This window comes from Pongo pygmaeus, chromosome 23, assembly GCF_028885625.2.
Source record: "Pongo pygmaeus isolate AG05252 chromosome 23, NHGRI_mPonPyg2-v2.0_pri, whole genome shotgun sequence".
NCBI classification, from domain to species: Eukaryota; Metazoa; Chordata; class Mammalia; order Primates; family Hominidae; genus Pongo; species Pongo pygmaeus.
In genome coordinates, this window is record NC_085931.1 from 51,074,631 (window position 1) to 51,102,111 (window position 27,481).

Sequence of the window (27,481 nt, forward strand, 5' to 3'; positions counted from 1 at the left end):
TCAAATTAACAGAGTTACCCATGGATCTGTTTTATTGTTCCACATTTTTAGAGGTTAAATATGAAAATTATGTTCTGTGACTGGGTGCAGTGGCTCATGCCTGTAATCCCAGCAGTTTGGGAGGCCAAGGCAGGCATATGACTTGAGGTCAGGAGTTTGAGACTAGCCTGGCCAACATAGCAAAACCCCATCTCTACTAAAAATACAAAAATTAGCTGGGCCTGTTAGCGTGCGCCTGTAATCCCAGCTGTGCCTGTAATCCCAGCTACTCGGGAGGCTGAGGCAGGAGAATCACTTGAACCCAGGAGGCAGAGGTTGCAGTGAGCCAAGATCACACCACTGCACTCCAGCCTGGGTGACAGTGTGAAACTCCATCTCAATAAATACAGTATAATACAATACAACACAACACAACACAGCAACACAACAACACAACACAACACAACACAAAAATTAGCCAGGCATGGTGACGTGCGCCTGTAGTCCCAGCTACTTGGGAGGCTGAGGCAGGAGAATTGCTTGAACCTGGGAGGCAGAGGTTGCAGTGAGCCAAGATCATGCCCCTGTACTCCAGCCTGGGCAACAGAGCGAGACTCCATCTCAAAAAAAAAAAAAAAAAAAGAGCCTGGGCACGGTGGCTCAAGCCTGTAATCCCAGCACTTAGGGAGGCCGAGGCGGGTGGATCACGAGGTCAGGAGATCGAGACCATCCTGGCTAACACAGTGAAACGCCGTCTCTACCAAACATACAAAAAAATTAGCCGAGCATGGTGGCGTGCGCCTGTAGTCCCAGCTACTTGGGAGGCAGAGCTTACAGTGAGCCAAGATCGCGCCACTGCACTCCAGCCTGGGGGACAGAGCAAGACTCTGTCTCAAAAAAAAAAAAAAAAATTATATTCTGTAAAAAGTCTTTGATGACATAGGAAATCCGGAGGCATGGATATGTATATGCTTCATTGGCCTGATTCCCATGGAGAGAAACTCATGTGACCTATTTTATTTGGCATTTATGTGCTTATATTATCACACTGATCTGAAAACAGATACTATTTTATCTGTCACATGTGGCTTTGACTGGTTAAATGTAATGCTCATTTTTCTTACCGTCTGGTTTCACTGTCACATAGTGGAACTGTACATTACTGGGAGGTTTCACCTCTATTGTGGATTTACTGACACATGCTGAACTAAGCTGTTTATTTGTGTTATCTCTTCTTCTTTTTATTGAGATATTATCAAAAATGTTATACTTTTATAGTCATTCACTTTACTTAATTCAACAAACATTTATTGGGCACCTACTAGTTGCTGATGTCGTAGGTACAGGCATGCAAAGTTATGTATGTAAGACATGGTCTCTGCATTTCAGGCACTTTTAACCTAGTTGAGGGAGGTAACCATACCATACAGGCTATGATACTGATAATTAAATATGTGCCTAGGTGAAAGCAATGAATTCTTTCTGGAAGGAAGCTCCACAATGGAGAGGGAACACTTGAAATGGGCATTGTAGAAAGAAGGGTTTCATGGTTTTTATTGGTTTGTTGTTGGATGGGTGAGGGGGAGAAGGCTATTATATGCAGAGGGAACTGTGTGTAGCATATAAGAGGTAATGTGCCAGGCATGGTGGCTCATGCCTGTAATCCCAGCACTTTGGGAGGCCGAGGCAAGCGGATCACCTGAGGTTGGGAGTTCGAGACCAGCCTGACCGACATGGAGAAACCCTGTCTCTACTGAAAATACAAAAAATTAGCTGGGCGTGGTGGCATGTGCCTGTAATCCCAGCTTCTCGGGAGGCTGAGGCAGGAGAATCGCTTGAACCGAGGAGGCGGAGGTTGTGGTGAGCCGAGACCGTGCCATTGCACTCCAGCCTGGGCAACAAGAGCAAAGCTCCGTCTCAAAAAAAAAAAAAAAATAGGTAACATGCGATGGGAGATAGTGAAAAATTTGATTGTGTTTCAGATATCTTGGTATCTGTTACATCACATCTAAACTTAGTGGTTTAAAACCACCATTGTAACCTCCTGAGTGGAATAATTCCAAAAAGTTTAGTAAATACTCTGTCCTCAAGGATGTGGAGCATAACTTTCCACTCCTTAAGAGTGGATTCACACAGTGGAGAACCCTAAAGTCAGGCGATCAAGGTCAACATCAACAGTGATAAGTCATTTTTATACTTTGTACCCTTGGTATGATGTGAGGAAATGGCACTTCAATTTCTAGTTGTCCTTCCTAAAATCCATTATCCCAGTCTAATCATGAGAAAAACATCAGACAAATTCCACTAGCAGGATGTTCTGCAAAATACCTGATCAGCACTCCTGAAAACTCAAGGAAAACTGAGAAAAATCTGAGGAGCTGTCACAGCCAAGAGACAGCTAAGGAGACACGATGACAATGTAATGTGGTATTCTGGATGGGATCCTGGAACATTAGGTAAAAACTAAGCAAATTTAATAAAGTATGGACTTTACTTAATGTATCGGGTTGGGGGGCTACGGGAGGGATAGCATTAGGAGAAATACCTAACGTAGGTGACGGGTCGATGGGTGCAGCAAACCACCATGGCACATGTATACCTATGTAACAAACCTGCATATTCTGCACATGTATCCCAGAACTTAAAGTTTAATAAATAAATAATAATGTATCAATATTGGTTCATGAATTGTGACAGATATACTAAGGTAACATGTTACTAACAGCAGAAACTGCATTCAGAGAAATGGACTATCTTCCTAATTTTTCTGTAAATCTAAACCTGTTCTAAAAAATAAAGTTTTCATATATTTTTAAGACTCCATTACCAAGACAGCCTTTTATTTCTCATAATTCTGTGTTTTCCTGGGCTCAGTAGGGCAGTTCTTCTGTTCCAAAGTGGTATTGGCTGGAGTTACAGTCATCTGGAGGCCCAGTTGGCCAGAAATGCCTGAAAGGGCCCACTCACATGGCTGGCAGTTGGTGTTGGCTGTCAACTAGGAGGCCAACTTGAGGCTGTTGACCCAAGGTTCTCCTCCATATGACTTCTGCATGCCTTGGGTTTCTCACAGCATGGTGGCAGGGAGTCAGGAGGGAGCATTCCAACTGTGCAGGAGCTGCAGACACCTTAAGCCCAGCCTTAGAAGTCACCCAGCTTTGCTTCTTCCCCAGTCTGTTGAATTAAAGCAAGTCACAGGACCATCCCAGACTCAAGGGGAGGAGTAACAGACCCCACCTTTCAGTGGGAAGACTGACCTTAAATATGAGGTCATCTTTAATCCACCACACAGCGACTAGAGTGTTGGGTGCCAGGGAAGCGGGGGCATGGCAGAGCCCAGATTATCTTGGGCTGAAGAGTTTCAAGAATAGACAACAGATTAAACAGATTTATTTTATTTTTATTTTAGCAAGCTTATTGACACCTTGAAGTAGCAGATTTTTTTTTATTTAATAGAAACATGTTCTTGCTCTGTTGCCCAAGCTGTAGAGCAGTGGTGTGATGATGGCTTGCTGAAACCTTGAATTTAATGGGCTCAAGTGATCTTCCCACTTCAGCCTCCGGAATAGCTGAGACTACAGGTGTGCCACCATGCCTGGCTAGTTTGTCTTACTTTTTTTGTAGAGACTGGGTCTCACTATGTTGACCAGGCTGGTCTCAAACTTCTGACTCAAGTGATCCTCCTGCCTCGGCCTCCCAAAGTGCTGAGATTACAGGTGTGAGCCACTGCAGCCAACCAAAGCAGCAGATTTTTAAAGCAGGGAAATGAGATGTACATTTTACTTTATGATTTGGTGTGTTAGGATAACTGGTGTTGATGTACAGAGGGTAGACTAGAATATCTGTATCTTTACACTCAGATTCTCTAAAAGAAAAGAGGATTTAATAGGCCTACTTCAGCCTGTGGACTGATTTCCATTGGGTCCTGAGTTCTCAGGAGTTAGGAGAGCAAGAACCGTAGGTGAGGAAGTAGATCCCATAGAAGGTCAAATGAATTGGGAGGCGAGGACTGGCATTTCTGGGACGGTCTCCAGACCTGATGTAATCTTTCTTTATGGTTCTTAACAAAGATAGATTAGAATGCTTAAACTCTGTAGCCATTTCTCACTTTAAATGTAATGTAACTTAGGTCGATATTCTAAATGAGTTGGTGTTAGCTTACTAGTTGTAGAGATTCTGTAGCTCTAGACTTGAAATATTCATTTTTTAAGTGAAATCTGAAACAGATACAGTAAAATTTGTTATAGAGCTGAGCCATTGGGTGTTTGTGATCGTATTCTCTGTACCTTTGTGTATATTTATCTTGTGTGTGTGTGTGTGTGTGTGTGTGTATATATATATATATACTTTTTTTTTTTTTTTTTTTGAGGCAGAGTGTTGCTCTGTCGCCTAGGCTGGAGTGTAGTAGCCTGAACAAAGCTCATTGCAGCCTGAACCTCTTGGGCTCCAAGGGATCCTCCTGCCTCAGCCTCCCATGTAGCTGGGACCATAGGCACGTGCCACCACACTGAGCTAAATTTTTTTAACTATTTTTGTAGAGACGTGGTCTCACTATGTTGCCTAGGCTGGTCTTGAACTCCTGGGCTCAAGAGATCCTCCCACCTTAGCCTCCCAAAGTGTTGAGATTACAGGCATGACCCACCATGCCTGGCCTGTATATTTAAATATTTATAATAAAACAATAAAAGTAAGCTCTAGGGTTTCAAATTTATAGCTATAGATTTAAGTACCCACGTGTTTCTACTAATTACTGCAAATAAATATTTACTGAATCAGGAAGCTAACATTTTAGCTAATATGATGTTCTTTATCACTATCAAAGGCAACAAGTAAATGTAGTCTTTGTCTACAGAGAATAAAGTGATCTGTTGATTTGCTTAACATTAAAGATAGTTAAATAGGGTAACTTAGACATAAAATACACAGTAGTATTTGAATGATCTGTTTTAATTGGTTTCATTGACAAAGGACTGCAAGATCTGTTCTTAATATTAAGTGCTCATTTAGTCAAGAAAAGTGTTACATAGGAGTATTTTAGGAATTTGGTAATTTGTTTTGTTTTGTGTTTTGGTAGGGGATGCAGAGAAAAAAGATTTACACATAGTTTAATAAAGTCTTTTGCTTTCCAGAGCTTAGGATATCTCTACCTTAGGCTGAATCTGCTTTAGCAAGTGATAACAAGATTTCATGGATTTTGGTATTCTAAGAGCAGATTGGAAAAGCAAACATGCAGCGCAAGTGCTTTCCCCATTTGTTTACATAGCTGGTAAGCAACATCATTTGGGTTGGACTCCAGGCCTGTCTGACTCCAGAGGCCATAGTATTTCAATACTCCATCCTGGACAAGTTACACGGCAGAGTAATCAGCTGTTTCCTTATGTCAGATAAACTTACTGGAAAAGTCACCTGGGTATAGAAGAATCCCTAAGAAGGGAGAGAGTGCTTTGTGCATATTCAGAGCCACACATTTCTCTGGAGAAGAGATGATTAGAGCATTGAGAGATGTCTGTGAGACCCTGGAGACGGAGTTAGAAGCAGAACCCCTGCAGGCGGTAGGGAACTATTGAAGGATGTTAAGCAGGGGAGAAACCTGATGATCTGATGCATATTTTAGAAAGACTGACCTGCCGCGCCCGGTGGCCCACACCTGTAATCCCAGCACTTTGGGAGGCTGAGGCGGGTGGATTACTTGAGGTCAGGAGTTCCAGACCAGCCTGGCCAACATGGTGAAACCGCGTCTCTACTAAAAATACAAAAATTAGCCGGGCATGGTGGCAGGCGCCTGTAATCCCAGCTACTTGGGAGGCTGAGGCAGGAAAATCTCTTGAATTGGGAGGCAGAGGTTGCAGTGAGCCGAGATCGCGCCACCATACTCCAGCCTGGACCACAAAGCTAGTCTCTATCTCAAAAAAAAAAAAAAAAGAATGACCTGGCAGGAATGTGGAGAAATGATTACCAACAGGCTGTAAAATGGAGACAGGGAGACCAGTTAGGAGTCCCCTCAAGAATACTGAGGAAGGCTTGAAATCAGGCAGTAACAGTGGTCTGCAGAGGAGGGGACTGACAGGAGAAGCATACAGGACGGATGGGAGGAGAGCACAAATCTGCAAAGAGTGGGTTAAATGATACCATGTAAAATAGGAGATAGAGCAAGGTATTGGATGTAGCTATTGTTACTGTTATTATTATTATTATGATTTTTTGAGACAGAGTCTCGCTCTGTTGCTCAGACTAGTGTGCAGTGGTATGATCTCAGCTCACTGCAGCCTCTGCCTCCCAGGCTCAGGAGATTCTCCTGCCTCAGCCTCTTGAGTAGCTGGGATTACAGGCACACACTACCATGCCCAGCTAATTTTTGTATTTTTAGTAGAGACGGGGTTTCACTATGTTGGCCAGACTGGTCTCGAATTCCTGACCTCAGGTGATCCGCCTGCCTCAGCCTCCCAAAGTGCTGGGATTACAGGCATGAGCCACCACGCCTGGCCTGTTATTGTTATTTTTAACTGGGTGTGGATTTTGAAATACTGAGGCACCTGCAGGCAGCCCAGGTAAAACTAATTAGTAGGCATTTTAGAGCTCAGTAGAGCGAGAGGACATCAAGATACATATTAGGAGTTCTTAGCATATAGGAATAGATGGGGCCTGGGAGTTGAGAAAAGGCTCAAGTATGGAACTGTAGGAACTATTTCAGACTGTGTCCAATCTGAGCATGGATAAGAATTCGCTTTCTCAAAGTACCAAAACAAAACAAAACCCCAAACAGCAATTCAAAGTACTAAAACAAAAGTAAAAATAAAGGTAAATTAAGGAAAGGAAAGAATTAGCTTGCATGTTCTTTCCTTTTCGGCAGTTTTAGTAAGGTATATTTTACATCCCATAAAACTTACCCATTTATAGTATACAGCTCAATGGTTTTCAGTGTATTCACAGAGTTGTACCGCCATCACTGCCATCTAATTTAAGAACATTGTCATTACTCCAAAAAGAAACTGTATCCATTAGCAGTCACTCTCTATTCCCTTTCCTCCCAGGCACAGGCAACCACTAATCTTTCCATCTCTATAGAATTACCTATTCTGAACATTTCGTATAAATAGAATCATACAGTATGTTTTCCTTCTGTGTGAGACTTCTTTCAGTTAGCATCATGTTTTCAAGGCTATCCATGTTATAGCACATTATCAGTGCCTCAGTCCTTTGAATGGCTGAATAATACCCTATTGCATGGATGTACGTGCATTTTCTTTCTTTTTTTTTTTTTTTTTTGAGATGGAGTCTTGCTCTGTGGTCCAGGCTGGAGTGCAGTGGTGCGATCCTGGCTTACTGCAGCCTCTGCCTCCTGAGTTCCAGTGATTCTCCTGCCTCACCCTCCTGAGTAGCTGGGATTACAGGCATATGCCACCATGCCCGGCTAATTTTTGCATTTTTAGTAGAGACGGGGTTTCACCATGTTGGCCAGGCTGGTCTCGAACTCCTGACCTCAGGTGATCCACCTGCCTCGGCCTCCCAAAGTGTTGGGATTACAGGCGTGAGCCACCACACCTGGCCCGCATTTTATTTATATACTCAACAGTTGATGAATATTTGGATGATTCCCACCTTTTGACTGCTATGAACATTGATAATATGAAATGAACATTATAATGCTGCTTTGAACATTTGTGTACAAGTTTTTGTGTGGAATATGTTTTCATTTCTCTTAGTTATATACCTAGAAGTGGAACTGCTGGGTCATATGGTTTAACTTTTTGAGGAACTGCCAAACTGTTTTTCAAGTGACTACACCATTTTATATTCTCACCAGAAATGCATGAGGGTTCCAATTTGTCCGCATCATCACCAATAGTTGTTGTTGTCATCCAAAAGCTTTAACGTTTTAGCCCCCACAGTTAGCTCTGTGATCCGCCTCAAGTTAAGTTTTGTATATAGTACGTGACATAGAGGTCATGGTTCATACATTTCCATGTGGTTATCCAGTTCCTCCAGCACCTTTTCCTCACTGAATTACACTAGTCTGATAATTTGTTTCCAATTGTGAAGTCTTATGCTTTAAGTTCAAAAGAATCAATTATACAGCTATAGGATGGGCAAAACCAGTATGCTAGCAGTGTCCAGACAATGTGATTGACTACTGAAACAAAAAAAACCACTTCTTGCTTAGCTATAGAACCACAAATTTTAACTGATAACATATTTTAATATCCTTTGAAGCTTATTTTGACCATGTGATTAAATTCTAGTCAAAGAGATGTAAGCAGGTTGTAAAGTGCAGCTTCCACAAAGTCTTCCTAAGTAAGTGACAAGTTCTCTCCTTTCTGCTACATGGAACACAGACATGAAGGTTGGGACTGGAGCAACCATCTTAAAACACAAAGTGGAAGAAACACATTGAAGATGGAAGAACAAAATAGAAGTCTCAAGTCCCTGGTAATTGGAAAGTGACCATACCAGTCCTTGACCGTTTACACAGATTTCTAAGAAAGATATTAAGAATAGTCTTCATATATTTGAGAGAGTGGTTGTTGAATAGATGGTAATTTTTTTTTCTATCTTATTCCTTTTTTTTTGAGATGGGGTGTTGCTCTGTTGCCCAGGCTGGAGTCCTGATGTAGTCTTTGCTCACTGCAACCTCTGTCTCCCAGGTTCAAGCAATTTTCCTGCATCAAACTCCCAAGAAGCTGGGACTACAGGTGTACGCCACAATGCCTGGCTACTTCTTGTATTTTTAGTAGGGACGGGGTTTCACCATGTTGGCCAGGCTGGTCTCAAAACTCCTGACTTCAAGCAATCTGCCTGCCTCAGCCTCCCAAAAGGGTGGGATTACAGGCATGAGCCACTGCGCCCAGCCAATAATTATATTTTTATATTCTTTATTCTTGTAGTTTTCCTTTTCATGGTAAGATTTTGTCATGAGGAAAAAATTTTAAGATGTAGCAAAGTACAGAGAATAAAATAACAGATACATCCACTTAACCATCAACAAGATTTAACATTTGCTTTGTCATATTTGCTTCAAATTTCTCTCTCTCTTTTTTTCTTTTTTTAATTAATGAATTTATTGAGCAAAGTGGAGTTAACTTCTTTCCGTGGGTGGTGAACTCAGATTTTTTGAGATGGCCTCACTGTTGCCCAGGCTGGAATGCAGTGGCACCATCTCAACTCACTGCAACCTCCACCTCCTGGGTTCAGGCGATGCTCCCACCTTAGCTTCCCGAGTAGCTGAGACTACAGGCACGCACCACCATGCCCAGCTAATTTTTGTATTTTTAATAGAGACCATGTTGCCCCAGGCTGGTCTCGAACTCCTGACCTCAAGTGATTCCCCAACTTTGGCCTCCCAAAGTGCTGGGATCAAATTTCTCTGTTTTTTTTTAAGAAATAAAATAAGGATATAGTTAATGGTTGAGGGCCTCTGTGTAACCCTTTCCCAAGCCAATCTCTCCTCCTTCCTCAGCTGTAATCCTACTCTGAAGTCTGTAAGTGCCTTACCTCTTAAAGAGAATTTTAAAAATTCACTGGTTCTCCCTCCTCTGACTGCCCCTTAGTTCAGCTGTAGTCTGCCTACCATTGCATAGGAATCACCTGGGGTGCTTGTAAAGAAAATAGAGATCCCAAGTCCCAACTGTTTTTTTTTTTTTTTTTTTCCTTGAGACAGTGTCTGGCTCTGTTGCCCAGGTTGGAGTACACTGGCGCGATCTCGGCTCACTGCAAGCTCTGCCTCCCAGGTTCACGCCATTCTCCTGCCTCAGCCTCCCGAGTAGCTGGGACTACAGGCACCCACCACCATGCCTGGCTAATTTTTTGTATTTTTAGTAGAGACGAAGTTTCACCGTGTTAGCCAGGATAGTCTCGATCTCCTGACCTCGTGATCCACCCACTCGGCCTCCCAAAGTGCTGGGATTACAGGTGTGGGCCACCGTGCCCGGCCTTCTTGTTTTTGTTTTTGTAACAGAAGTCTAACTCTCTCACCCAGGCTGGAGTGCAGTGGTGTGATCATAGCTCACTGAGCCTTGAACTCCTGGACTCAAAGGATCCGCCCACCTCAGCCTCCTGAGTAGCTAGTACTACAGGCAAGTGCCACCACGCCTAGCTAATTTTTTTTTTTTTTTAAAGAGACGGGTCTCCGCTATGTTGCCCAGGCTGGTCTCGAACTCCTGGCCTCAAGTGATCTTCATACCTTGGTTTCCCACAGCACTGGGATTACAGGCATGAGCCACCATGCACAGCCACCCAGATTCTAACTCTTGAGATTCTGTTTCATTAAACCCAGGGTAGGGCTTAGGCATCTTTGCTTTAAAAAGCATGCAAAGTGCAAATCAAAAACACAGTGAAATAGCATTTCACATCCGCTAGAATGGCTAAAATAAAAAATAACAATAACAATTCTTACTGTGTTGCATGTAGCAGAAAGGAGAGAACTTGCCACTTCCTTAGGAAGACTTTGTGGAAGCTGCAGTTTACATCCTGCTTACATCTCTTTGACTAGAGTTTAATCACATGGTCAAAATAAGCTTCAAAGGATATTAAAATATGTTATCAGTTAAAATTTGTGGTTCTATAGCTAGGCAAGAAGTGGATTTTTTTGTTTCAGAAGTCAATCACATTGTCTGGACACTGCTAGTATACTGGTTTTGCCCATCCTATAATTGTATAATTGATTCTTTTGAACTTAAAGCATAAGACTTCACAATTGGAGACAAATTATCAGAAGACTAATGTAATTCAGTGAGGAAAAGGTGCTGGAGGAACTGGATAACCACATGGAAATGTATGAACCATGACCTCTATGTCACATACTATATATAAAACTTAATTTGAGGTGGATCACAAAGCTAACTATGGGGGCTAAAACGTTGAAGCCTTTGGATGGCCGCACAAGAGATGTCTGCATTCATAACCTTGGGGATGGTATGAACATTTCTTGGTAACATGCAAAAAGCACTAACTGTAAAAGAGAACAGTTGGTCAGTTGAATTTCATGAAACATTTTAAACTTCTGCTAAACAACTGACACCATTAAAAATGTGGAAAAAGGCTAGGCACACTGGCTTATAACTATAATCCCAGCATTTTAGGAGGCCAAGGCGGGAGAATCACTTGAGGCCAGGAGTTTGAAACCAGCCTGGGCAACATGGCAAGACCCCGACTGTACAAAAATATTTTTAAAAATTAGTTGGGTGTGGTGATGCACTCCTGTAGTCCTAGCTACCCAGGAGGCTAAGGTGGAAGGATCACATAAGCCCTGGAGGTTGAGGCTGCAATGAGCTATGATCACACCACTACACTCCAGCCTGGATGACAGAACAAGACCTTGACTCTAAAAAAAATAAAATAAGAATATGGAAAACTATAGATTGGGAAAACACATTTGCAATACGTCTTTTTTTTTTTTGGGATAGAGTCTCGCTCTGTCACCCAGGCTGAAGTGCAGTGGCCCCATCTCGGCTCACTGCAAGCTCCGCCTCCTGGGTTCACTTCATTCTCCTGCCTCACTGCCTCAGCCTCCGGGTAGCTGGGACTACAGGCGCCCGCCACCATGCCCAGCTAATTTTTTGTATTTTTAGTAGAGACAGCATTTCACTGTGTTAGCCAGGATGGTCTCAATCTCCTGACCTTGTGATCCGCCCGCCTCGGCCACCCAAAGTGCTGGGATTACAGGCGTGAGCCACCACGCCTGGCCTGCAATACATCTTTCTAATAAAAGTCTGCAATACATCTTCCTAATAAAAGTCTAATATCCAGAGTATGTAAAGAATTACCAAAAATCATTTAGAAAAGGTCAAACAACTCAAAAATGTGCAAAAGACTAGGCATTTCACAAAATAAGGCATCCAAATGGTTATGAAAACACAGATGTTCAACATTATTCATGAGCGAAATGCAAATTAAAACTATAATGTAATGCCGTTATACACTCACCAAAATGACTACAGTTCAAAAGACTAATAATACCAGGTGTTGGCAAGAATGTGGAGCAACTGGAACTTTTAGACATTGTTGGAAGGAGTGTAAAATGGTACAGCCACTTAAAGAACTGTAAATAATGTTAAACGAACTTCCACCCTATAAGGCAGACATTCTCTTAGGTGTATACTCCATAGAAATGACTGCATAGATTTGCAAAAACACATTATATGAAAATGCTCATGGCAATTTTATTTATAGCAGCTCCAAACTGGAAATAGCCAGCTGTCTATCTAATGAATAAACAAATTATAGTTTGTCTGTGCAATGGAACACTACTAAGTTTAAAAATTGAACTCTTGGCTGGGCACAGTGGCTCACGCCTGTAATCCCAGCACTTTGGGAGGCCAAGCTGGGTGGATCATGAGGTCAGGAGATGGAGACCATCCTGGCTAACATGGTGAAACCCCGTCTCTACTAAAAATACCAAAAATTAGCTGGGTGTGGTGGCGGTCATCTGTAGTCCCAGCTACTTGGGAGGCTGAGGCAGGAGAATGGCGTGAACCAAGGAGGCAGAACTTTCAGTGAGCCGAGATTGTGCCACTGCACTCCAGCCTGAGCAACAGAGCAAGACTCCGTCTCAAAAAAAAAAAAAAAAAGTGAATTCTTGATCAGTGTAACAACATGGATAAATCTCAGAAACATTATACCGAGTGAAAAAAGATAGATATAAAAGTGGTACATACTGTGAGATCCCAGTGATACTAAGCTTTTGAACATGTCAACCCCATTTATAGTAATAGGGCGATCTTCAAGGGAAGGGGCATGTAGAAGTTTTCTGGGGAGATGGAAATTTTCCGTCTCGATCTATATGTTCCTTGAAGGTACAGCCATATCTAAAATTAATAATTAAGGCTAGGCTCAGTAGCTCATGCCTGTAATCCCAGCACTTTGGGAGGCCAAGACTGGAGGATCACTTTAGCCCAGGAATTTCAGACCAGCCTGGGCAGAGAGACCCTATCTAGCTCTACAAAAAAAAAAAAAAATTTTTTTTTTTTTTTAATTAGCTGAGTGTGCTGGCACAGGCCTGTGGTCCCAGCTATTTGGGAGGCTAAGGTGGGAGAATCACTTTAATCCGGGATGTCAAGGCTTCAGTGAGTCATAATTGTGCCATGGCACTCCAGCCTGGGTGACAGAGTGAGACCCTGTCTCAAAAGTAGAGAGAAAATGAGATAAAAACAAAATTCATTGAGCCTACACTTAAAGTATGTGTATTTTTCTGCTTGTGAATTATACTTCAATTAAAAAAAATTTTTGGAGCTTCCACCCATCTCCTTAGTCTGTTGAGACCATGTTAAATATTGATTCTTTTATCCATTGTATCAGCTGACTTCTCAGCTTTCAAAAAATAAATACATTTTCTTTTTAAGTGCAGTACCTGCAGTAGAGGGCGTGGTTGGAGATATTTATAAAATGGATAGGATTTAGCAATTTATTCGATGTTGAGGAAAGAGAAAATGATAAATCGGCCAGGCATGGTGGTTCGCGCCTGTAATCCCAGCACTTTGGGAGGCTAAGGCGGGTGGATTACAAGGTCAAGAGATTGAGACCATCCTGGCCAACATGGTGAAACCCCCTCTCTACTAAAAATACAAAAATCAGCTGGGTGTGGTAGCGCCCGCCTATAGTCCCAGCTACTTGGGAGGCTGAGGCAGGAGAATCGCTTGAACCCAGGAGGCGGAGGTTGCAGTGAGCCAAGATCATATCACTATGCTCCAGCCTGGTGACAGAGCGAGACTCTGTCTCAAAAAAAAAAAAAAAAAAAAGCGGATTTGGGAGTAAATAGGATGCAGTCTGTATGGAGCACAGAGTTTGAAATGCTGGCATATTATCTGTGTGGCAATGTCAGTCAGCCTGATGAAACTGTGGGGCTGGAAACGTGATAGGTTAGGGATGGAAACAGAATTGGGATCACTCAAATTTAATAGTGGAAACTGTGAGATTAGATGAAATGGCTATGGCAGAATGAGAATAAAGAGGACCAAGGACAGAACCTAGGGAAATAAATGCTTAGGGAGTAGTACGAGAAAGGGAAACAGGTAACAGACAGTCGGCACATCCTGGTCAAACAACTTTGTTGTGCCAGGCTTCTGGTGAATAAGACATTCAAAGTCTCTGCCTCAAGAAGTTTGCATTCGTGGTTGGGGAGACAGACAATAAGACACATGAACAAATAAGCCTTTCAGGTAGTGATATGTGTGATGCTGGGGAGTGACTGTGGAAGTATTTCAGCTGGGCTGGTAGGGGAAGATCACCCTGGATCAAAGAGATGGCCCTAGAGCTGATGCCTGAATGATGTGAAGGAAGCTTTCATGTAATGATATGTGAGAAATGCTGTCTTTTTTTTTTTGTGATGGAGTTTCTCTCTTGTTGCCCAGGCTGGAGACCAATGGCACGATCTTGGCTCACTGCAACCTTTGCCTCCTGGATTCAAGCATTCTCTTACGTCAGCCTGCCAAGTAGCTGGGATTACAGGCATGTGACACCACGCCCGGCTAATTTTTTTTTTTCTTTTTTTTTTTTTTTTTTGAGACGGAGTCTCGCTCTGTCACCCAGACTGGAGTGCAGTGGCGCAATCTCAGCTCACTGCAACCTCCTCCCCCTAGCAGTTCTCCTACCTCAGCCTCCTGAGTAACTGGGATTACAGGCACCCGCCACCATGCCTGGCTAATTTTTTTGTGTGTGTTTGTAGTAGAGACAGGGTTTCGCCATGTTGGCTAGGCTGGCCTTGAACTCCTGACCTCATGTAATCCACTTGCCTTGGCCTCCCAAAGGGCTGGGATTACAGGGGTAAGCCACTGTGCCCAAACAAGAAACGTTTTCTAAGTCAAAGGAATAAATCCAAAGGCCCTAAGATTGGGTGAGAGAGAGGAAAAGAAATGACAGAAGATAGTCCAATACAAGGCAGAGATTTTCAAAAGGGTGGAGATGGCTACTGTATGAAATATTACTTAGAGGTATTCACAATAGCGAAAAGTGGAAGTGATCCAAGTGTCCATGGAAGGGTGAATGGATAAACAAAATGTGGTATATACATACAATGGAATATTATTTAGCCTTACAAAGGGAAGGAAACTCTGACACATGCTACAACATAGATGAATATTGAAGACATATGCTAAGTGAAACAAACCAGTCACAAAAAGACAAATACCGTATGATTCTACTTATATAAGGTACCTGGAGGAGTCAGAGTCAGAGAGACAGAAAGTGGAATGGTGCTTGTTAGGGACTGGGGGGAGCAGGGACTGGGGAGTTACTGTTTAAGGGGTACAGAGTTTCAGATGGGTAAGATGGAAAAACTGGAGATGGATGGTGGTGATGGTCCACAGTATCTCAGTTTATTTATGCTGCTATAACAAAATAACACAGACTAGGTACTTTATAAAGAACAGAAATTTATTTTCTGATAGTTCTAGAGGCTGCGAATAACAAGATCAAGGCACCAGTAGATTTGTTGTCAGGGGAGGCCCCAATCCCTGCTTCTAAGAGGGAGGAATACTGCGTCCCCACGTGGCAAAAGATGGAAGGGCAAAAAGCGACAGTGTGTCCCTGACAAGCCCTTTTATAACAGCGTGAATTCATGCAGGCAGAACTCTTATGACCTAAACAGCTTCCAGAAGGTCCCACCTTCCAATACTATTACACTGGGGATTAGGTTTTCAACACAAATTTTGGGAGACACATTCAGACCATAGCAAAGATAGACACAAAACACCACATATTATATCACTCCATTTATATATGAGAAGTCAAAAGAGGCAGATCTGTAGAGACAGAAGGTAGATTCGTGGTTGTCTGGGCCTCAGAAGGAGGATGAAAGGGAGGCAAAATGGAGAGTGACTGCTGTTAGGTAAGCAGTTTCTTTTGGGATGATGAAAAAGTTCTAAGATTGGATTGTGGTAGTGGTTGCACAATTCTGTAAATATAATAAAAGCCATTGAATTGTGTACTTTAAACAGGTGACCTTTATGGCATATAGGTTATATCTCAATAAAACGATTTTTTAAATGGCCAAAAGACTTGCAGACACTACCAGAGAGCAGATAGCAAAGGAGCTCATAGAAAGATGTTCAACATCAGTGCAGTTAAAACCATGATTAGAATGGCTAAAATTAAAAAGTCCACACAAAGTACTGCTATTGATGAGACATGGGACAAGTAGAACTCTCATATGCTGCTGGAAGGAAGGTAAAATGGCTACAACCACGTTGGAAAACAGTTTCTTTTTTTTTTTTTTTTGTTTGAGACGGAGTCTCGCTCTGTTGCCAGGCTGTAGTGCAGTGTCACAATCTCGGCTCACTGCAACCTCCGCCGCCTCCTGGGTTCAAGCGATTCTCCTGCCTCAGCCTCCCGAGTAGCTGGGATTACAGGCACCTGCCACCACGCCCAGCTAATTTTTGTATTTTTAGTAGAGATGGAGTTTCACCATGTTGGCCAGGATGATCTCGATCTCTTGACCTTGTGATCCGCCCGCCTTGCCCCCTCAAAGTGCTGAGATTACAGGTGTGAGCCACCGCACTGGGCCGGAAAACAGTTTCTTAAAAAGTTAAAACATGGAACTACCATGTGATCCAACTGTCCTACTCTGTTATGAGTTGAACTATATCTGCTCCCCCTACCCCCCAAATTCATATACTGAAATACAAACTCCCAGAACCTTAGAATGTCATCTTACTTGGGGATAGGACTTTGACAGAGGTAATTAAGTTAAAATGAGATTATTAGGATAGGCCCTAATCCAGTATGACTGGTGTTCATATTAAAAGGGGGGAACTTTGGACATAGAAACACACAAATAGGGAAAATACCATGTGAAACTGAAGACAGCCATCTGTAAGCCAAGGAGAGAGGACTGGAACAGATCCTTCCCTCACAGCTCTCAGAGGGAACCAACCCTGCCAGTACCTTGATTTTGGACTTCTAGCCTCCAGAACAGTGAGACAAAAAATTTGTTTGTTAAGCCACCAGATTTGAAATACTTCATTACAGCAGCCCTAGCAAACTAATACACCCTCCTAGGTATTTACTCAATAAAAAAGAATACATATGTGAGTGTTCATAGCAGCTTTATTTGCAGTAGCAAAAATCGAAACAACTCAAACACCCATCAAATTGTGATACATTCTAAACAATGGAATACTACTCAGCTGTGAAAGGAAAATGAACTATTGACACTTGAAACCACATGGATGAATTTCAGAATAATTCTGCTGAGTAAAAGAAGCCAGACAGAAAAAGAGTACATACTGTTTGATTCCACTTACGGAAGCTCCAGAAAATGCAGCTGCATCTATAGTGATAGAAAGTTTATCAGTGTTTGCCTAGGCAGGAGCGCAGGAGAGAAAGCTTAAAGAGGGATGACTGGGCATGTTGGCTCACACCTGTAATCCCAGCACTTTGGGAGGCCAAGGCGGGCGAATCACGAGGTCAGGAGTTTGAGACCAGCCTGGCCAATATGGTGAAACCTTGTCTCTACTAAAAATACAAAAAAAATTCACCGGGCGTGGTGGCGTACACCTGTAATCACAGCTACTCAGGAAGCTGAGGCAGGAGAATCTCTTGAACCCAGGAGGTGGAGGTTGCAGTGAGCCGAGATCACGCCACTGCACTCCAGCCTAGGCTACAGAGCCAGACTCCGTCTCCCTCCCCCGCCAAAAAAAAAAAAAGATTAAAGAGGGACATGATGAAACTTTTAGGGTGGTATGTTCATTGTCTTGCTTGTGGTGATGATTTCATGTCTATGTATGTGTTAAAACTTAAAAAATTGTACTTTTTTTTTAAGAGACAGGGTCTCACTTTGTCACCCAGGCTGAAGTACAGTGGTGCCATCATAGCTCACTGCAGCCTTGAACCCTTAGGCTTAAGCCATCCTCCTGCCTTGGCCTCCCAAAGTGTTGGAATTACAGGCATGAGCTACTGCACCTGGTAAAAAATAATTTTTTAAAAAATGAAAGCCAACAAAAAATTGAAAATCGTTTCGGTGGGGTGGAAAAAGTAGAGTCAAAAAAGGTTTTAAGAATAAGTCTTGACATGGTAGACTAAGTCAGGTTATTAATGTCTGCTACTCCCTTCTAAAGTGTCACTAACATTATTTTTACTTTGGGAGGCCGAGGCGGGCAGATCACGAGGTCAGGAGACCGAGACCATCCTGGCTAACATGGTGAAACCCCGTCTCTACTAAAAAATACAAACAATTAGCAGGGTGTGGTGGTGGGTGCCTGTAGTCCCAGCTACTCGGGAGGCTGAGGCAGGAGTATGGCGTGAACCCAGGAGGCGGAGCTTGCAGTGAGCTGAGATCGCGCCACTGCACTCCAGCCTGGGTGACAGAGTGAGACTCTGTCTCAAAAAATATATATATATATTTTTACAAAATGATTTCATCAAGCATAAATCCACCAGAAAACAAAGTGAATAGAAGAAGAGATGAAGAGGATAAGAGATGCCCAACAAAGTTTTGGAAGCTGGGAAGCTTTTGGAGTAACACTAAAAACAGCAAGATGGGTTGAAGAGGCAATGAGAAGCAAGGCCCCAGATATGCTTTCCTCATATCCACAGACCACTACCCTTGCCCACCTGGCAGAAGACTGGGAAGGCTGAACCTCAGGAAAAGCTGAGGGTGGGTGTGAGGTACCTAATTAAAAATGGAACTTACATAAAAGGCTACATGCTGACACATGAGACTTTACCAGCTCTTCCCAGATTCATTCCCAGAATACTGAAAGCCTGGCTTATATCTGTCAGGCTGAGGATTGAAGGATGTCTTTTTGGGGTAATTAAATAGCCCAAGGAGGGGGAAATAGATGAGGATGTATAGCTGTAGGCATCTGAAGGTCCCAATTAAATGGGCAGGTCCCTTCCTGATCACCCTCCAGAAAGCTAACCCCTGGATAAGGAACCTCTCCCTTACCCCTCCCCTCCTACACACACATACACCCAAAATCAAGCTCTTTAGGGTCTCGCTCTTAAATATCAGTGGATAGACAAGGATGATCAGACATTTGATAAAAATCTGTGAATGAAGGATGGTGACCAAAGACAAAACAGGAACTTGGAGGAAACAGAGACAGTGTAGGGAGCAGAAGAAAATAAAAATAGGCTGGGTGTGGTGGCTCATGCCTGTAATCCCAGCTACTCAGGAGGCTGAGGCATGAGAATCGCTTGAACCAGAGAGGTGGAGGTTGCAGTGAGCGGAGATCACACCACTGCACTCCAGCTTGGGCAACAGAGTGAGACTCTGTCTCAAAAATAAAAAGGCCAGGCATGGTGGCTCACACCTGTAATCCCAGCACTTTGGGAAGCTGAGGCAGGCAGATCACTTGAGGTCAGGAGTTTGAGACCAGCCTGGCCAACATGGTGAAACCCTGTCTCTACTAAAAATGCACGCCTGTAATCCCAGCTACTCGGGAAGCTGAAGCAGGGAGAATCTCTTGAAGCGGAGAAGCAGAGGTTGCAGTGTGCTGAGATCATGCCACTACACTCCAGCCTGGGCGACAGTGAGATTGCATCTCAAAAAAAAAAAAGAAAACTAAAACAAAAACTCTCTAGAATATCCTCAGAGATGAGAGAAGATATTGTTATAATGGAACGAGAACAGGAGACTGGAAAAAGGAATATTCAGAGAACGAGGAAGAGCTCTTAAAAATTCAAGTAAAATAGCAGAAATTGTACATATATTAGAAGTTTTAGAAAATAAAGTTGAGAGAACCTCCCAGAAATTAAAATAAAAAAATCAAAGACACAAAAATGGAGAAAGAAGAAAATCAAATCTCAGAGATTCATTCAAAGACACAAAAATGAAGAAAGAGAAAGAAGAAAGAAAGGAGAAGAGAAAAGAAAAAAGAAAGAAAAGAAAGAAAAAAAAAGAAAGAAAATCAGTTAATCTGGGAGATTCAACACTGAATAACAGAAATTCCAGAAGGAGAGAACAGAAGTTGGAAGGGAGGAAACTGTCAAATAAGTAGAGAAAATGTCCCAAACCTGAAAAACAAGAGATTCTAGATTATAAGTACTTACCTAGCACCAGTTCAATAAATAAAAAAAGAACCTTGCTTAGTGGTTTGCATTTTTAAAAACTAAGGATAAACGAAAGATCCTAAAAGGGTTTTTTGTTTTTGTTTTTGTTTTTTTCTTTCTTACCACTATAAAAATAAGGACCTAAATGTTTCTAGAGAAGACACATCCAATACATTAGGACTTAGAATGATACTGAGCTTCTGTGTAGCAGCTATGGGAGCTGGAAGACAACGGAGCATCACCCTCAAAATTTTGGATGGAAAAGTTTACTGACTTCAACGTTTTTGTTTGTTTGTTTTTGTTTTTGTGATGGAGTCTTGCTCTGTTGCCAGACTGGAGTGCAGTGGCACGATCTCGGCTCACTGCAAGCTCCGCCTCCCAGGTTCACGCCATTCTCCTGCCTCAGCCTCCCGCATAGCTTGGACTACAGGTGCCCACCACCACGCCCGGCTAATTTTTTTGTATTTTTAATAGAGACAAGGTTTCACCATGTTAGCCAGGATGGTCTCTATCTCCTGACCTTGTGATCCGCCTGCCTCGGCCTCCCAAAATGCTGGGATTATAGGCATGAGCCATCGCTCCCGGCCACACCCGGCTAATTTTTGTATTTTTAGTAGGATGGGGTTTCACCATGTTGGCCAGGATGACCTTGATCTCCTGACCTTGTGATCCCTGTGCCTCAGCCTCCCAAACTGCTGGGATTACAGGCGTGAGCCACCGTGCCTGGCCTCAACTTTTATATTTCATTAAGTATGTGGGTAAAAAAATGTTTTTATGGCCAGGTGTGGTGGCTCACACCTATAATCCCAGCACTTTGGGAGGCTGAGGCAGATGGATCATCTGAGGTGAGGAGTTCGAGACCAGCCTGGCCAACATGGTGAAACCCCGTCTGTACTAAAAATACAAAAAATTAGCCAGGTGTAGTGGCACACACCTGTAGTCTCAACTACTCGGGAGGCTGAGACGGGAGAACCGCTTGAACCCAGAAGAAGGAGGCTGCAATGAGCTGAGATCACATCACTTCTCTCCAGCCTGGGCAACAGAGCAAGACTCCATCTCAAAAAAAATTAAAAAAAATAAAAAGTTTTTATATGTCAGTTATATGTGTGGATAAAACAAGGACATTTCAGTCATTCAAAGTCTCAAAAAAAAATTCACCTTCTATATACCTTTTATCGGGAAATCACTGGAATATATACTCCACCTGAATCAGTGAGTAAACCGTAAAAGAGACAGAGGATCTGGGAAACATGCTCCAGCCTAGGACAAATAGGAGGGCATTCCAGAGATGAAGAGGAGGAGACATCCCTGGCGAGATGTCAGCGATTCAGTGGCCTAGAGAGCAATCAATCCAGTTCGGAGCAGGAGAAACCCCTGAGGGTGTCTTCAAGGCGGAGTGAAACTGATAGATTACCTGAAGTGTTTGAACTGATTAAGAGGAGATTTACAGTTCTGTTGGAGAGTTTGAGGATGAATTAATGAAAAATACATACCAAATACTAAGCTAGAAAAAAAAAAACAGAAAAAGAATAAGAAGAGGAAGTGGTAATTATTAGTTCCAGGGAAACCAAAATTATACAAGAAAGGAAATTTAATTATAGCATTCCATATGATTCAGCTGTATATATTTACTACATAATAGCACTGTTAGCACTGAATATTGAGTTGAACAAAAACGGTAACTTACATTGCGAGGAAGGGAGGATGGAGGCTTATGTTGTGAGGGTGGGGCAGGGGTGGAAAGTGCTGTTTTTGTTTGTCAGCCGGTAGTATTAATGTTATTTGACTTTTTAAATAATGTGTATGTATTTAATAATAAAATTAGTAATTTAAATTATAATAAATTATTAAGGAAAGGGAATAATTCCATTTATGAAATTATATTAATAATTTAATACTAATATTAAGAAATTATTGGCTTTATTTTTTTTAAGACTTAGGGTCTCGCTGTGTTGCCCAGACTGGAGTGCAGTGGCTATTCACAGCTGTGATCATAGAGCGCTACAGTCTTGAACTCCTAGGCTCAATTGATTCTCCTGCCTCCACCCCGCGAAGTAGCTGGGACTTACAGGGTCATGCCACAGCCCTCAGCCTTTTCTTTATATCTTTAAATATAAAAGCATGGGCCGGGCGCATTGGCTCACTCCTGTAATCCCAGCACTTTGGGAGGCCAAGGCGGGTGGATCACGAGGTGAGGAGATCGAGACCATCCTGGCCAACATGGTGAAACCCCGTCTCTACTAAAAAAATACAAAAATTAGCTGGGCGTGGTGGCGGGCGCCTGTAATCCCAGCTACTTGGGAGGCTGAGGCAGGAGAATCATTTGAACCTGGGAGGTGGAGGTTGCAGTGAGCCAAGATCACGTCATTGCACTGCAACCTGGGTGACAGGGTGAGACTCCATCTCAAAAATAAATAAATAAATAAATAATAAAATAAAAGCATGTATATACATATGTATGCCTATATGTACATACACATGGTTAAAAATACATATTTTCTGGCTGGGCGCGGTGGCTCACACCTGTAATCCCAGCACTTTGGGAGGCCGAGGCAGGTGGATCACGAGGTCAGGAGATCGAGACCATCCCGGCTAACACGGTGAAACCCCATCTGTACTAAAAATACAAAAAAATTAGCCAGGCGTAGTGGCGGGCACCTGTAGTCCCAGCTGCTGGGGAAGCTGAGGCAGGAGAATGGTGTGAACCCGGGAGGCAGAGCTTGCAGTGAGCCGAGATCGCGCCACTGTGCTCCAGCCTGGGCAACAGAGCAAGACTCTGTCTCAAAAAAAAAAAAAAAATCATATATATATATATATATATTCTGCTTCAGTTTGCTCTAAAATATGTGTATATTTGGACTTGATATTTATAGAATCATACTACATATGTATTCTTTTGTGACTTGCTTCCTTCACTTGATTACCTTTTTCTAACTCACCCAGATTGAGGTGTGCAGCTGTAGTTCATTCATTTTCATGCAATATAGTATTCTATTTTCTGAAAACACCATAGCCTATTTATCTGTTTTACTGTTGACTGATGTTTATTCTTCTATTTTTTTTCTGTTAAAAATAATTCCACCATGAATACTTTTGTATATGTGCAAAAGTTTCTCTAGGGCATATACCTATAAGTGCAATTACTAATGTGTACAGTAAATGCGTCTTCAAATGTAATAGATAATGCAAACTTTTTTTTTTTTTTTGGTGGGGGGAGACGGAGTCTTGCTCTGTCGCCCAGGCTGGAGTACAGTGGCGTGATCTCGGCTCACTGCCACCTCTGCCTCCCAGGTTCAAGCAATTCTTTTGCCTCAGCCTCCTGAGTAGCTGGGACTAAAGGCGCACACCACCACATCCAGCTAATTTTTGTATTTTTAGTAGAGATGGAGTTTCACCATGTTGGCCAGGATGGTCTTGATCTCCTGACCTCATGATCTGCCCGCTTTGGCCTCCCAAAGTGCTGGGATTACAGGCATGAGCCACCATGCCTGGCCGACAAAACTGCTTTTCAAAGTAGCTATACCAGTTTTCCCTCCCACTAGGAGTGGATAAGAGTTGCTATTGCTGCATACCCTTGTCAACACTTGGTATTACCTGACTTTAATTTTAGCCAACCTGGTAGTTGTGAAATGGTTTTAATTTGCATTTTCTTGACTGACATGAGATTGAATATCTTTTCATATGTTTAGGAACTGTTTATGTGTTCTCTTCAGTGAAATTCCTGCTTGGTTATTTGCAGATTTTTCTAGTAGGTTGTCTTTGTCTCATTGATTCATCACTGTTCTAATCCTTTGTCAGAGTTACGTGTTTTGCCGATCAACATGTTTCCTTTTTTCTGCAGATCTAATCACTCAAGGAGAAGTTTGAAAACCATTGGCCCAGGCTTCTGTTCTGTGCACCACAGTGAAACGGTCCTGTGGTTCTGCACAGGGCAGGTGTGGGTTCTTGGAGTGAGTCGCATTGTAGTTACTGACTGCTGCTGACCTGTGGTGCTTGCCTTTGCAGGTGGAACAGGAGGATTTTGTAATGGAAGGGCATGGCAAGACTCCACCTCCTGGTGAAGAGAGCAAACAGTGAGTCACAGTTTATTTAAAAAGAGTCCTATTACAGATCCTCGGAAACACTTTGGTTCAACATGCTGATAAGCGTGTTTGTCGGAGATGTATACGTTGGAGACGTTAGGGAACTCACCAGTTGCTTTGGTGGCTGTTAATGCATTGCTTCTATTTATAGACCAACTAACTGGAAGGACAAGAAAGTTAGCGTTATAGTTTTTCACACTCACCTAATCAAAATTTATGTTATGTTGTAGCAAAGGCTTTAAGGCTCAGTATGTTCCAAATTGAACTAATTCTGTTTGGTTGATTTCCAAAGAAAGTATAAAATGGTACATCCTTTTCTCAGTAATGTCTTTCTGAAGTGAACTAAATTAATAGACCATTTCCCTGCAATCTAAGTGTGAATTTATTTGAATAGTACTTTCTGAAATTCTATTCCATTTGGTTATTTACACTGCTGATCTTTGTTTAAATAACAAATTGTTTCTTTAAAGGAACAGGAATTATAAATAATATAACTTAGCCAACATTCTAAATAATTCAGGATCTCTCCCCTAACTCCTTAAGGGGTGATTGGTTTGTTGTTGGTTTTTTTTTTTCTTGAGACGGAGTCTCACTCTGTCACCCAGGCTGGAGTGCAGTGGCGCAATCTCGGCTCACTGCAACCTCCGCCTCCTGGGTTCAAGCAATTCTCCTTCCTCAGCCTCCTAAATAGCTGGGACTACAGTTGCCCGCCACCACACCTAGCTAATTTTTCTATTTTTAGTAGAGATGGGGTTTCACCATGTTAGTCAGGCTGCTCTTGAACTCCTGACCTCAGGTGATCTGCCTGCCTCGGCCTCCCAAAGTGCTGGGATTGCAGGCGTGAGACATCACGCCCAGCCAGGGGTGATTGGTTTTAAACCTGAAGTTAGGAGTCTGTTGGATAGCTTTTTGATAGCAGTGAGTGAATTTTTTTCCTCTCTCCGTCATAGAATGTGAAAAATTGTGTTGCAGAGCAGACTGGTTTTTCATATGCCCTTTTAAAGGAAAAACAGTTAAGACTGCTTAAAGTACTGACATAACTACTATTTTTTATTCAGACATTAGTCTCCTAAATTGAATGGGCCAGTGATTCATGGAATTTACCAAAAATCTACAGAGAGAAACTTCTCTCACTCATATTTTTTTTCCTAGAAAATAGTTTAATTTTGGTCTGTCTTAAGAAAATTATGTCTTTGAAACCCTTAGGAATAAATTATGCAGAATGGACTATGCTGCCACGAGGCCAGATTCATTAAAGGAAAATGGCTCGTCTTGTATTTGTTGTGAATGGAAACCAGGATATTTTCACAGCTGGTTTAATTTGCTAACCAGGCAATTTTAAAAATAGCTCACAATATAAATCCTAACTTTGCTGTATTCTGTCAAATGCACTTACATTTTGCATGGGCTGATGGAATCAATTCATCTTTAGCAAATTAGAATGCCAGACATCTAGTCCCAGTAAAATGACAAGAGAAACACTTCAGGTGCTTTTCTCCGTGTCCACTGCACAGCCCTCCACCCCCACACTCTGGTCAAAGGTCTGTCATATAAAAATTATACCTCACATTTGTCGAGGGTTTTCTGTGCACAAGGTACTTTGCTTAAATATGTTTTACTCTGTCATTTCCACTCATTACACCATTTCATCTCCATTTCACTCAGAGATCAGGGTAGGTAACTTGCCCATGGTAATGCAGCTTGAAATGCAATTTAGATTTGAACCCAGATCTTACCAACTCTCTCACATCCTTTGCCATCCTTGGAAGCTATGCTCTTGAAAAATACTGTGGTTAGTAAAACTGCAGTTGTCAAAATCAAAGTCTCATGAATAAGAGGGAGTAGGCCAGGCATGGTGTGGCTCACTGTAATCCCAGCACTTTGGGAGGCCAAGGCGAGTGGATCACTTGAGGTTGGGAGTTCAAGACCAGCCTGGCCAACATGGTGAAACCCCGTCTCTACTAAAAAAATACAAAATTAGCCAGGCGTGGTGGCACACTCCTGTAATCCCAGCTACTTAGGAGGCTGAGGCAGGAGAATTGCTTGAACCCAGGAGGCAGAGGTTGCAGTGAGCTGAGATCGCGCCATTGCACTCTAGCCTGGGCAACGAGAGCAAAACTCCATCTTCAAAAAATAAATAAATAAATAAATAAATAAATAAATAAATAAATAAATAAATGAGGGAGTTGGGGGAGACAATGAAAATGGCATAAGCCTATTTTTAAAAACACAGGTGGAAGTTCTGTGCTATAAAGGATATCCATTTCCCAAACAAACCAGTCTTTATCTTTAAAAACCTCTCTAGTAACCCCTATCCTGAATCAGCTTATTTAGGTATTCAGGAAATGTTGCTGGGCAGATTCTCCCACAAGTTTTATGTTATACAAACTGTACTTCTTTTAGAGCTTCAAACAGCCCCAGCAACTTGGAATGCCATGTGTTGTATCCTTACCATTCTCCCTTGTTTTGTTTTCACAAGTCTCATACTACCTGGCCTTTTCACAGATGAATTCTGTTCTATTTCTGTTTTTTTCTGGGCCTGGTCAGCTATTATATACTGAAGTGTTAAAGCAGAAATCAGTCTTCTCACAAGGTGCTGTGAGCAAAGGTGCTGTGTTCTTTTGTTTGAGGCAACAACAATAAAAATATTTACAAAACAAATTTTTTTTAAATCTCAGAATTGCAATTGGCAAATAATTATTACTATACTTTGTAAATATGATTCAGTCTGGATAGGGAATCTAAGAACTGAGTAATTTTTTGTGTGTGTGTGACAGAGTCTCGCTTTGTTGCCCAGGCTGGAGTAAATAATTATTACTATACTTTGTAAATATGATTCAGTCTGGATAGGGAATCTAAGATCTGAGTAATTTTTTGTGTGTGTGTGACAGAGTCTCGCTTTGTTGCCCAGGCTGGAGTGCAGTGGCACAGTCTCGGCTCACTGCAGGCTCTGCCTCCTGGGTTCACACCAGTCTCCTGCCTCAGCCTCCTGAGTAGCTGGGACTACAGGTGCCCACCACCATGCCCGGCTAATTTTTCTGTATTTTTAGTAGAGATGGGGTTTCACCGTGTTAGCCAGGATGGTCTCGATCTCCTGACCTTGTGATCTGCCCGCCTCGGCCTCCCAAAGTGCTGGGATTACAGGCGTGAGCCACCGCACCTGGCCAAAACTGAGTAATTTTTTAATAAAAGTAATATAAGCTTGTCAGAAAACATTCAAACAGTAATTGTGACTGTAGAAATAAAGGTGAGACCTGGCTGGGCGCAGTGGCTCACGCCTGTAATCCCAGCACTTTGGGAGGCCGAGGCAGGAGGATCACGAGGTCAGGAGATCGAGACCATGCTGGCTAACACAGTGAAACCCCATCTCTACTAAAAATACAAAAAATTAGCCGGGCATGGTGGCGGGTGCCTGTAGTCCCAGCAACTCGGGAGGCTGAGGC

General features: G+C 42.4%; 1 protein-coding gene across 3 annotated transcripts in view; it reads left to right on the forward strand.

The window, feature by feature from the left end:
- The window catches only part of TNRC6B (trinucleotide repeat containing adaptor 6B), a 285,267-nt gene that overhangs the window by 87,582 nt on the left and 170,204 nt on the right, over window positions 1-27,481 (forward strand). For all 3 annotated transcript variants that reach the window (XM_054469560.2, XM_054469563.2, XM_054469565.2), the window contains exon 4: window positions 23,962-24,029. In XM_054469560.2, coding sequence (XP_054325535.2) covers window positions 23,962-24,029 — 68 coding nt within the window. The remainder of the gene's footprint in view (window positions 1-23,961; window positions 24,030-27,481) is intronic.